A 13,552-nucleotide genomic window follows, 5' to 3' on the forward strand; every position below is an offset into this window, starting at 1 on the left:
CGATTCAATCTTTTATTAATTATTATTGAAAAATTATACGGATAAATAAAAAAGAATAAGTAATTAAAAATTATAAAATAGATTACATATTAAATTAACAAGTTTTTGATGATACTTATTTATTTTTATGGACCATTTAAAAAAAATTGTCACAAGAATTTAAGAATTTTCAAAGTTTTATATATTTGTTGGTGATGGTCAATTTTTTAAGAAATTTTTTGGAGGAGTTTTAAATAATTTGTTGGATCTATAAATTTGCTCCACCACATTTTTCATTAAATTATTCGGATTTGATCCTGTCATTGCACTAATTATTTTCAACTTTATTTAAAAACTACCCAAACTATTAATATGTCTATTGGAAAGAACAAAAAATTAATAAGCCAAAGTTTTTTTTAATCATAATCCATAACTCTCGACAGTCGCATATAAATTACAGGTTGCTAGTAAATAATTACATTAATTTTGGAGGTGATAAAATGTGTCAAAAAACAAGACTGCGCGCAGAATCTGAGACTTGAACGAGGCATTTACCCCTCACAGCAATCCCGTTTCGCTCTCCCAGCGCACCGGCTTAGCTATTTTAGCCAACTACTGTATTCCTGCCAGAACGATCTAATAGATGGCTCTAGTAACTCTCTAACAGTTGGTTGAATGGGGATAGCTGCTATAGCATTACAATATTGCTCCGAGAGCGATATTTTTTTTTTCCGTGTAGTCCAATGTATAATCATTGATTTCTAAAAATTATATATAATTTATATTAAACAACATTTATTTATACTTTAGTATAGTTGTTATATAAATTATACATAATTATTTCTACTATGATTTTCTTATATTTTATAGATTACTTCATATTTTTATTTCCAATCTTTACTGTAGTACTTCAACTATTTCTTTAATCATTTTTTTAATATGTATTGTCGTTAGAACTAAATTTTTGCATCTATATCGTTATATTTAACTGCAAGTGTTGGTAAAAATTTAACTTTAAAACTTAGGCACAATGTGGAACTGCTTAGACCATTCTCACACCCCCTATCCTCTTCATTGCTAGTTCAAGTAACAATGATAATCTAATAAATACCATAGATACACATTTAAACATAAAAATATGTAATGTATGACTTTTTCTTTTTTTTTTTTAAACGTATACCTCCACAATATAGTTATAATTACTTTTTATTAAATTTATTTTTAGGAAAATAATGAGCAATATATTGTATGATTTTTATTTTCATCTCTATTTTTATTTTTAAGCTTGATTCTGAAAACTTAGATCATCATGATACTTGAACATCATGATTGAACCATACCAAACGTGAAATATTGTGAGGTAGCTGACATTGAGCTGTTTCAGGGCCAATCGGACTATTTTTCCCTCAGTCGCTAATTTTAGTTTAAAAAATAAATAAATACCGAAAATTTATTGTGCTTTGCATTAAAAAGCAACTTTTCAAGGCTAATCATCAAAATATATTACTACGAAAAATTTTTTTCCATTTGAGTTATAAATTTAAAAATTTTTAAAATGACTCGAGGGATTTTTTTTCATACTCGACTTTCCGGTTTATATTCGCCATCTTGGTCCCATTTAACGACCAGATGAATCTCGTAAATGTATCTTAATTTTTTTTCTTCGTATAGTAATTTAATAATATATTACTAATTATCTTAAACATATATACTAGGAGGTTACAATATGTTTGTGAAAAATATACATCAAAATTTTGTTACTTTTTTACATCACAGATATTTTAATATAATATATTTTCATTTAATCTTAAAACTTTGCCCTTCTCATTAATTAACTCATCACACTGAATCATTAGCACATCGTCTATGATTACAAAAAGTGATAGCTCGATCGATTTTTAAATAAAAAATTAAAATATCACGAACGATTTAATGTATAATTTAAAAATTTAAATAATAAGTTAAAAGATTTTTAATTTTCAATTTTCAATGCATTGATTTTATTTAGATTTAATATCCTAACTATATTTGGCATTGAATATTATCAATTTAATAATTTAATTCGAAAGGCTATCTCCTTTGGAAATCAATTTTCGATAGAATCTTTCCTGGTGATTTAATTATTTTTAAATAAAATAAAAAAGTCTTTAGTTACAATTTATAGTTTTAAATATTTTAATTTCGTATTGAAAAAATCAAATTTTTATATGAATTATTTTTATTTCAGTTAAATGTCGATTGTCAATAACTCGACATAAATATATTTATTTATATATATATATTTATAATTATAATAATAATAGTAATAATATTAAACTCGATAACTGTATCGTTTTTTTTTTTTTTTTTTTTTTTTTTTCAATTAATCATAATGATAACTAATAACGACAATCAATGATATATGTATACCATAATATAGATTTCACATATAACGATATTTTAATTTTTCATTAAAAGTTTGAAGAAATACTTATTAAATGGATCAGAATATGGTATCACAATAAAAGAAGAGTTGTTTGTAATAGTAAGATCAAAAATTACTAAGAACTATGTGTAATTTTTTTTTTTTTGTATCATTTTTCGTATTTAAAGAGATTTTTAAATTTTTTTAAAGATTTAACTTTTATTCAACAGTAACTTACGCTATACTTTTTCTGTAATTTTGCTCGGATTATATTCATTTTAAAAATGACTGATACATTAGCACAAAGTGATGAAAATGACGGGATTATTTAATTACAATTACATACAATAATCATTAATGCTTTTTTGCGTTAGTTGTTTTGATTAAATCCTAAAAGAGACCTTAATGTTTACACACGATAACTTGGAATTTTCATTTTCTTTGGATAGATGAATTTAGTTAAGTTTTTATTATTATAATTAAGTTAGCCTTGCTCTTTATGCTATTTTTATAGTACAACTTTTAAATACACACTATCGATGGATTTTTTAAGAGATGGGTTGCATTTTTAAAACACACTCGCTCGAATAGACAAATAAATTATTTAATACCTTTTCAAAAATATTTTAGCGGTAAAATATTTTGTAAGTTTAATTTAAATTTATTACAATTGTAATTTTAAAGAATTTTCAAAATTTCAGTATGAAAAAATTTTTTGCTGTTTAAAATAAAAAAAGCTGGTAATTTTCATAGAATATAAATTTATTTATCGATTTCGAACTTTCTTTTAAATTTATTCTATCTCTGTTTATACGTGTGTGTATTTAACAAAAATAACATTTCACATTAGTGATTTAATAAAAAAAAATATTTTTAGAGAAATCCCTACAATAAAAATACATGAGAGTAGGAAGTTAGTCAATAGTCGAAACTCGCAAAAAAATGGAATCTTATTGGTTAAAATTAAGGCACGCGCGCGTAGCACGCTTTTCAAATTTTTAGTTAATTTTTAAAACATATTTTTATAGAAAAATAAAAAAATTTTTAAATCGATAATTTTTTTTTAACAAATCAAAAAATATTTTAAAACTCTTTTTTTTAAAAAAATATCTTTTTAGAAAAATTTAATTTTTTTTATAAATATTACACATATTAAAAATTTAAAATTAATATCTCTAATAGTATTAATTAAATAAATTTTTAAGACTTGATGTAAGCAAAGAGATTAATTTAATAAAATGTGAAATGTTGTTTAAATATTAGGAAGAAGACAAAAATGAATTAGCCACTAAAAAATAAAAAAAAAAAATTAAAAATAAATAATATTACTTTGGTGGCCAGTTCATTTGAGATTTTCTACCTTATACTTGTCGTAATATTGTACACGTTAAAGTTTCAGTCATATGAGCCGTGATAAGTGCGAAATCCAAAACGAGTATCTATTTACGAGTACATAAAAAAGTTCTGTACGGTTGTTCACACATGTACAGTATAATAGTTACGGTTACATACTCATTCTTAACATTATGGTAATTTATTTTTTATAAGTTTTTGTTCATTTTATACGAAAGTTTGGTCCAATAGAACATTTAAATGTTTTATAATAATATCTGTTATGTGTATGTTTATGTCCAAGATAGTTTTTTTATACTTTCTTCATCCTCAGTAATTTTTTTTTCTCATCACATTATCCGTAGTATACTTAAATAGATATAATAATATGAGAACTTGCGAGAATAGGCTTAGTACTATGAGTGGGTGGAAATTTTTGTTTATTTAGCGTGTAGGTACTTCGTTATTCATCATTTTTTTTTTTAAATTTCTGATAAAATTGTTGCGCCAAAAACGTGATTTCCTTAATAATTTTGAAACGTTAGCAAATATTCAGGCCCTAATTTCTTCTGGTTCTTCATTTTGGTTAGTATTTTATATTTCTTGTTTGTATAATGTAAATTACTTAAAATTATGCTGCTCGATCATACTAGTTTCAAACATTATTCTATCCGCGCCTTAATTTATACTCTTCTTTATCTACTTTGATCCATTGATATCATTTTCACATACCCTATTGAGTCTTTCATTAATTAAATTTAATAATTAAATGGAAAAAAATTACCATACAATTTACGGTAGAAAATTTTCCATTTGTATAAAAAATTTCGGACTGATAGAAATTGTTCGAAAAAAACCCGCGTAGAAATTTCTTCAGAATTTTTTTTTTAATTAGCCTATTATCTTTAAATTGTTTCTTTTTTTTCAATCTTTCTAATACTTTGTTCTAAATTGTTTTTCGATCATCGACAGCAAAACACTGCCAATATAATTATCGATTGATAAATGACAAATAAAATTCCTGAGGATAAAATTTGATTTTCTTTAATGAACTTTCATTCATTTTATTAATAAGTGTAAATAATGATGTTTTGTTTTGTCGAACTCGAAAATAATTTTAACTATTTTATTCGTCATTCAGCAATAGATATTATTTTTATTGAACTACATATAATTAGCGAGACAAGAATATAAGTTTTATTATAATCTTATATAACTTTTACTTAAAAAATTCTATTCCATATGTTATTATTTTTTTTTTCTATTTATCATTATGTCCACCCAGAAGAATTGAGACTCTACATAATATTGTCGCCATGTGAAAATGCCTTAGTTTCTTGATTTTATTTTTTTTTTCAGCTCACGCTTTCTTCTTAAATAGCACACGCCAATAAAAGTTTTGGCTTGCTATTTTTTATTAGTTTAGTTTTTTTTTTTTTTCTAATCTCATATTTCGTAATGATCAAAAATATATGTATATATTTATATATATTTATAATATTCTTAAATATAATTATGTTGCTTTTTAATAGTTAATTAATGTTAATTATCGGTAATTATATTAGTTAGTTTTACATTGATAGAGGAAAAAATATGTTGTGTCAATTTTCATTATTTTTTCACCTGCCCTTTGTATATATTAACATATATATATATTTATGAACCATCACATACTTAAAGTTCAAATAATATTAGTATGTATTCACAATGAGTAAGTGTGCGGGTGTTTTAAATGATCGTGCGCATTTGTATCTTTTTTGTTTTGTTATTTGTCTTGTGTTATACAGTTTGTATTTTGTCTGCAAGTTAATTTAGGTTGTCTCTAGATATATTTATCGATGTATGAAGTTTACTTCCACGTATATTTATGTGTAATTTGAGTAATTAAGTTTATGATAAATGGTATGATGTCTATCGTAGCCAAATATGGCATTTGTTGCATCTCTTCGAATAGGATTCAGTAATTATATATCCTAAACCACGCAATAGACCTGCGCGTTTTTTTTTAATTAATTTTATTTTATAAATTATTATCATCATCATAAGTTAGATTTATTTTAGAACTAATTATAAATACTTTTACCACTGACGAGTAAAAATTGATAAATTTTTATATAATTTAATCACCCGCATTTTTAAAAGTTTAAATTTAAATTGCGTAGCTTATAAATTTTTACCTAACTTATTAAAATCTTAATTCGCCAATAACAAAAATAATATAAGACAATTTAAATAAAAAGATAAAATACTTGAGTCAAAGAAGATGATGACTTGTTCAGTAATAATTAAGTCTAATCAAAACTGATTTCTAATTATATAATATTTTGTTTGTTTTCTTTGATCTGTTTGTTAACGATTGATGATACTAACTTTTTGTTTACTGCTCTATAGAGTCTTCCATACTCAGTGGAGGGTTGCAAGGCTCCTGGGCAGGTTGGGTCGCCGGCTGAGAGTTTGTCGGTTGGTTTCCGTCGGTAGATCTACTATTTGCACCGGTATACTCTTTTTGCAATTGCACTAGTCCGCTTACATTTGCAAATTCCTTTTGGTGCGAATAGGAATGTTGAGTTTTCTGATTCGAATGATCTATTTTAAGCTTACTATCACAGGCACTTTTTTTTTCGGTTGATACGGGATAGAGATTGTGTACATCCGAGTAGTTATTCAGCTGTTGTTGCTGTAAACTCACCGTTTTATTAGATCCGCGGTCATCTTTACCGCCATTGTAAACCTCTTGTTCTCTGTTGCTTTTAGAATCTACTTTAGAATCTCTAGTATCCTCGTCTCGACTGGTAGTTCTAGAGACGACCATTGGGGTCGCCGGAGAAGTAACGCGGTCGTTTGTTTGGTCATCAACTTTCGTCCCATCGGGTGAAGGGCTCAAGTCAACGGTAGGAACTCTTTCAGGTCTCTCAGGCAACGATTTTGTCGTAGCTCCTCGATAACTCTCGTCTTCACTGCTGTCCTGCGCGCCTCTGGATAAGGGCGTCCTCCTAGGATTCCGACAGAGTTGGTCCAACAAAGCTTTGCTTCCAATAACGTCTGAGTGATAGTGTCCTACTGGGGTTGATGATTGACCTTCTGTACTTAACCGCTGCTCTCTTGGAATACCTGTTTCAAGACTCGATCTGATCAGATTATCTAAAAAGCTTCCGTTTACACCACTGCCGTCGTAAAGACTCTCTGCCATTTCTCGGGTCGTCTTTACAATCGACGAACCTCGGGAATTCGACGTTCCTGGCTCTGAATCAGTACCAGCGTTATCTTTATCCCTTTGCTGCTGTACTATTGCACTTCTCTGCTGTTCCTGCAAGCCTCGTATTCTTTGTGTTGCAAAGTACTGCTCAGGGAGCATTGTCGGTACATTAGAAGCACCAGGAATGAAGGGCGAAGACATAAATGGCGGTGGGCCCCAAAAGTTAAATGGATGGGGGAACGGCAAATGCGGCAGATTTTCTAAAAATGGCGGAATTTTTAGTCCATTTGGACCTGATATACTTCCTGGACCAGTTGCAAATGGTTTTTGAGTTTTTAAAGGAGCTTTTTTGTCCTGAGGACCAGGTCGCACCGTTGCAGTGGTAGTGGTCGATTCCTTAGCTTTCTCATCCTGAGGTTTTTGATCTCTGCGGAATTAAATAAATTAAAATTTATTAATATCTTATGAATAATAATTATTACGCTTGCCAAAAGGTAAAGGACGCATGATTTATTTTCTTATCGTCAATCGATTGGTATTTTGGGCATAAAAATTAAACATTTGATTTTCTTTTTCCTTTTTAAGGAAGTTTTAGAAATTTGAAATTTTATGATCTTAAGCTAAAAAAGCTTATAATTTTTTTTCCGAGCAAAATTTACTGAAATGCTTATCTTTAGCCTAAAAATCAAAAACAATTAACATTTTTGAATTTTCAAAAAATTTATTCTGATTTATTATGGCATAAAATTGAAAATTTTCAAAAATCGGAAAGTTATTGTTTTTACCCCGTTTCGGCTTGGCCGATTTGATCGCGGTTGGTGTCATTTGAAAAGGCTTGACCACACTTAGATTTTGAATATAATTTGGACCGATTTCGACCGGTAGATTTTGAGGAATCTTAAAAAAACTACGAAAAAAATTTTTTTCAAATCAAGTTTTTTTTTTTAATAACTTTTAAACGGCTCGATCGATCAATTCCAAAAACTAATCAGCTCTTAACATCGAAAAACCACGTCGATCGCCACCAAGCCGGTCAAAATCGGTTGATTCGTTCGTGAGTTATCGTTGATGAAAGAAATCGAATAAAAGCGTTTTTTTTTTAATTACACTGAAACTTCTGGTCTTATCAATTTGTGTTTAAAAATTTATCATTGAATTTGAAAAACTGCGTCAAATGCCGCCAACCGCGTGAAAATCAGTTCATTCATTCAAAAATTATTGCGGTTTGAAAATTCAAAAAATAGTGTTTTATAAAACTTCTATGAGACTTTTGAGCTCGGAGAGCTCAAAACTACATCAAAATTATATTTTTGAGCTCTTCGAGTTCAAAAACGTATTAAGCGCAATTTTGAGTGCTTAATTACGAAAGTAGCGGGAAGTTGCAGGGATGGCATTCAGGGTCAACCGTTTTCCTTATTTTTTTTTTTTTATTGTTCAATTTTTTATGAACTTTGAGAAACTAAGCAATCGTTGTCGTTTTGTTCCTTCACGGTAAAAAATTTCCAATGAATTTTACTACGTTTACGATGGGAACTTGTAAATTTTGTACCAGTTTTCTTATAGTCCAGTGTTTATAGTGTTTTTACAATAATTGAGCACTTTGAAACTGTTTATCAACGTTTTGAATTAAAACTTAAATTTTTTTGCCCTTATAGCTTTAGGCACAACTTTTTCAAAGCTTAAAGGGCACATGTCTTGAGATACATCCTTTTAGCTATAAGATGCCTAAATTATGTTTTTACAGATCATTGAACGATTTTAAAATAAATTTTTTTGCGCACCTTTTACCTTTTTCACACGTAATTATTTACAATAGTTATTTACCTTTTTCTTGGTCTCATAAGATGTCTTTCTTTAACTTTATACTCTAAAGTGGAATGTGGTACACCATAGTAACTTCCTGCCCTGTGAACGCTCATTTCTCCTCTTTGTACAGCGCGAACAGCTTCAACAAGACTATCCCTATCATAATTTCTATATTTTCCTCTTTTGGGTCTAGTACCCTTGCCACCAGAGCTAGCTTTTGATTTGCTATCTTGGGATTGAAGTTTTTGTTGCTGTATTTGTGACTGCTGCTGAGATTGGGGCTGCTGAGGTGGTGTATACCGTCCTCTTTTATACGGATTCGAATCACTGAGTATTGCGGCGGCTTGGCCTGGAGCCGAGGGCTGACCAGCCAAATTAGATTGTCCTTCTTGAAACTTTGAGCTAATACTTTTAGCTATAACGTCACGAAAATTTACGCCTACTGCTTTACCAACAAGAGAATTGGTGGGACTACTTGTGCCTGAGAAGGCTGGACTTGCGCGTTCTATAAGACCAGGACTCGTTGCAGTACCAGATATCGCTGCAAAACCTTGGGCAAATGCAGTTGATGTTGGTTCCCCGTTATTTTTGCTTGAACCTGATGTGCCCGCTGGCTTGTAGGACGGAATTTTCAGTATAGCTCTGCCTTGAGCACTGTCACTCGCTTCTTCTTCAATTGCCGGATTAAAATCATTATTCGTCATAGGAAGATTTTGTTGAACTTGTGATGACTGATGGAATTGATGGGAATGAACCAGCTGTTGCTGATTTTGATCTCCGTTCAGGTTATTGTGTGTTCTCTTGTCTTCAGTCATTAGCCGTTTCATAGCTTCAGGTATTTTGTAGTCTTGAGACTCCAAGTCTGAAAATAAATAAATATTAGAGAATAGTTCATTTTAGTTGTTACAAATAACTACAAATAACTTAATAAAATATTTGAAATTAGTTTCTATCGATTTTTGAAAGCTTACAATTACTGCTCGTAGGTGTTTAGTACTGCAGATCGAGTAAGTTTAAAAAAAAAAATATTCTGTTAAAAGTGACCTAATTACACTTTTGAGTTTGATAGAAACTTAATTTTATTCATTAATTACACAGAAAAAAAATTTATTTAAAAAAAATTAACAATAAAATAAGAAATATATTTGTTCAAAATTTCAAACAATTTTATTTTTTAGCTGAAGAATTAAAAATTTTTTTCACAGTAACTCTAGTAAAAAAGAAAACTAGGAAAACGGTTGACCCTGAATGCCATCCCTGCAACTTCCCGCTACTTTCGTAATTAAGCACTCAAAATTGCGCTTAATACGTTTTTGAACTCGAAGAGCTCAAAAATATAATTTTGATGTAGTTTTGAGCTCTCCGAGCTCAAAAGTCTCATAGAAGTTTTATAAAACACTATTTTTTGAATTTTCAAACCGCAATAATTTTTGAATGAATGAACTGATTTTCACGCGGTTGGCGGCATTTGACGCAGTTTTTCAAATTCAATGATAAATTTTTAAACACAAATTGATAAGACCAGAAGTTTCAGTGTAATTAAAAAAAAAACGCTTTTATTCGATTTCTTTCATCAACGATAACTCACGAACGAATCAACCGATTTTGACCGGCTTGGTGGCGATCGACGTGGTTTTTCGATGTTAAGAGCTGATTAGTTTTTGGAATTGATCGATCGAGCCGTTTAAAAGTTATTAAAAAAAAAAACTTGATTTGAAAAAAATTTTTTTCGTAGTTTTTTTAAGATTCCTCAAAATCTACCGGTCGGAATCGGTCCAAATTATATTCAAACCTAAGTTTGGTCAAGTCCTTTCAAATGACACCAACCGCAATCAAATCGGCCAAGCCGTTCAAAAATTATGAGAGGTTTACATACATACACACATATTCAATTTTCTTAGCGGGATGTTAAAAAATTTTTTTTTGATTTGGAAAACAATGATTTTAAATAGACAACTCCCTTATTAAAAAAAAAAAAAATTAAAACGATTCAACCCATGCAAAAATTATTTCTATATATTTATCATTTCGAATCGTTTCAAATTTTTTTTCTTGTCAGAGCTTGCAAATTTTGATTTAAATTCAAAAAATTTTTTTTCATCAAAAAATAACTGAAAAAAATTTCTTATTTCTTTAGCTAAAAAATAAAATTGTTCAAAATTTTTTTTAAAATAAATTTTTTTTCTCGGTGTATTAGATCAGTAAAATATTAACCTTTAAATGGTGCTGCAGCAGCAAGCATTTTCTGAATGTATGGACCGATGTTAGGATGCTCAAAGCCTGGCCATTCCGTGCCGGATTCTTGGCCACGTTGAAGCAGAGTCCTAAGTGAGTCTCCACCTCCAGCTTCTAAAGCCGAAAATCTTACGAGATCTTCCAGTGAAAGTAAAGGTTTTAATAAAGCTTTCTCTACTTCTTTCTCGTCTTCAGCACCAGACAGTTCCTTGTCATCCGCCTGCAGAAAAATTAATATCTTTTATCTTCCATTAAACAGTTCTTACAAAAGTATTTAATACTATCATTCTCAAATAGATGATTGTTCTAACGTTTATTTTTAAATTTGTACGACTGTGTGATAAATAAATTTCCAATGTATCTCCCGGGTCAAAAAATTTAATCTGTTTTAACCCGTACTATTTCCAATTCAGACTAATTTTAGACAATTTTTAATTTTACAATAAAATTGTTTTCTATTGTTTCAAATCCAAAATCAGACTTTTTTTGTCACAATCATTTAGCTGGTTTTGATCACATCAAGGTCAAAAACAGACCAAAACGTTCCATAATTTTTATTCAGTTTTTGATCGCCTGTAGATCAAAAACAGACCTTTTACGAATTCGATAATAATAATAATGAAAATAATCATAACAATAGTAATATATTTATTTATTTATTTATTATCGTTTTATTCGTGTCCTCGAAGATCCTCTACAGGGCACGGCTTTTCATTCTCTGAAACTAAAATAGTGACTATTCACTATTTCGTGGTACAATGTATACCAAACGGTATACTTCGCACTACCAAATAGTGAATACCGCTCATTAAATGATGCGTGAAATTACAAAGTTTAATATTAATCTTGTCATCTTGTCAACATTTTAATCTTGTCGATGTATTCACATTGTCTTTAATATCGATGATTAGAAAACTATAGATTTAGATCGAATGAAACGATGAGAATTATTTTACGTATGTTAATACAAATTTATTAGTTATCACTGCAACTAATATTCGCAGATACAAAACTTTTATAGCCGATGAAATGTTAAGCTATGACAAATAAATATGACAGATGTAAGATTATGATCAACGATCAGTTCATAAAACAAGAGAGCGCATCAATATATTATAAATTAATTTATTTTTTCAAATAAATGCGACTTGTAATAATTTTTAATAATATACTTAAGACTCAACAAAATTATAAGTCGCCAATTTAGTCGACTTTTGGTCTTTGAACATTTAGAATTAAAATTGTAGATCAAAAACAGTATAAGATTTCATATTGAATTTGAAAACAATACATAAAGTCCAAGTACAAATTAACTAGACTAAAAACCGATCAAACTTTTTAGTCTCATTAGATTAGAAACAGCATAAAATATTTATAGCTGCTCAATTATTTTACTAAAAGGTTGTTTAGACTCAAAACAGATAAATAACTTGAATAGTAGATCAAACACAGATGAAAATGTTTTTAAAAATTCAAATACAGATCAATAAGTTCAAATGCAGATCATTTTGCTCAAAATCAGTTTAAATTTTTCGACCCGGGTGTTTTGAAGAAATAGTGTTTGATGTTTTAGTTTACATTAGTGTTTCGAATAGAGTGGAGTCTCTGCAACTTTTTCTGCGATCAGTTTTAAATTTCTGACGTTTAAGTTAGAGAACAAAAAAGGTTGGAGAGACTCCACTGTATCTTAGTTGGACGCACAATAATCAAGCGTCATGCAGGTATGAGATAACATCGAGCAAAATTGATAGTATTTTACACGAATGTATAAATTTTATTAAATTAAATAAATAAATATTGACTGCAGTTATCACTGTGACACAATACTGTGTACATTATTTTTAGTAGGTCATACTGAGACAACTTATTTGAAGTTTGAAATTCTGATAATTATTTCATTTATCTTGATAAATCAATTTTAATTAGAATATTAGATTTGTAATGAGAATTATTTGGAATAAATGTTGTTCCATTGAATTATTGCTCTAATTAATTCAGTTTCGCGCAGATATCACAATTGAATTTCTTTCATTGAAAAGAATATTCATTTCATCATTTTTGATTTAAATAAATTGTGATTTTTTTAAGGAAGATTTGAGACCGAAATTATCAAAAAATAAAGTAGAAATTTTTTAAGAATAAATTTTCTGGTTAAAAAAAGTTAAAAATGAAATTTGACTTCGAAAAGTCTTCTATTTATGCGTGCATCTAAATGATATTTCAAGCAGTACACCGCGAAAATTGGTATTCAGCATTATTTATTATTTATTACACAAAATACATTTAATAATATGAAAAAATATGTATCGAATGCATTGCAAAAAAAAATTAAACGAACCTAAGCTCAGTATAATGATAATAGAAGAATAATTATACGAATTATCTTTGTGAATGCTTGCCCAAAACTTACCTCGATTTTCAGAATTTTTCGGACATCAAATAGCCGAATGTTTAACTACAAATATTGATAACGATATTAACAATGATAGTTCATGCGGAATTAAAAGAAAACTACGGATATTTAAAGTAATTTAGAAGTATACCGGTTATAAGTTTTATTTTCGGTGCTCATGTGTAAATCATGCAGATGCTTACTCTAT

The 13,552-nt window shown here is 28.8% G+C and overlaps 1 protein-coding gene across 4 annotated transcripts in view; it reads right to left on the reverse strand.

Moving 5' to 3' along the window:
- Nucleotides 1-13,552, reverse strand: part of Eip93f (Ecdysone-induced protein 93F) — an 85,338-nt gene that overhangs the window by 10,203 nt on the left and 61,583 nt on the right. For 3 of the 4 annotated variants that reach the window (XM_074250636.1, XM_074250637.1, XM_074250635.1), the window contains exons 8-10: nt 10,932-11,172; nt 8,736-9,579; nt 6,086-7,338 (exon numbers count right to left, since the gene is read on the reverse strand). In XM_074250636.1, the coding sequence (XP_074106737.1) occupies nt 6,093-7,338; nt 8,736-9,579; nt 10,932-11,172 (2,331 nt within the window). In that variant the 3' untranslated portion in view covers nt 6,086-6,092. The remainder of the gene's footprint in view (nt 1-6,085; nt 7,339-8,735; nt 9,580-10,931; nt 11,173-13,552) is intronic. The other variant, XM_074250638.1, reaches the window with a different exon arrangement.

This window comes from Cotesia typhae, unplaced genomic scaffold (assembly GCF_013202065.1).
Source record: "Cotesia typhae breed Kobodo isofemale line unplaced genomic scaffold, CoteBio_Ctyphae contig_59, whole genome shotgun sequence".
NCBI classification, from domain to species: Eukaryota; Metazoa; Arthropoda; class Insecta; order Hymenoptera; family Braconidae; genus Cotesia; species Cotesia typhae.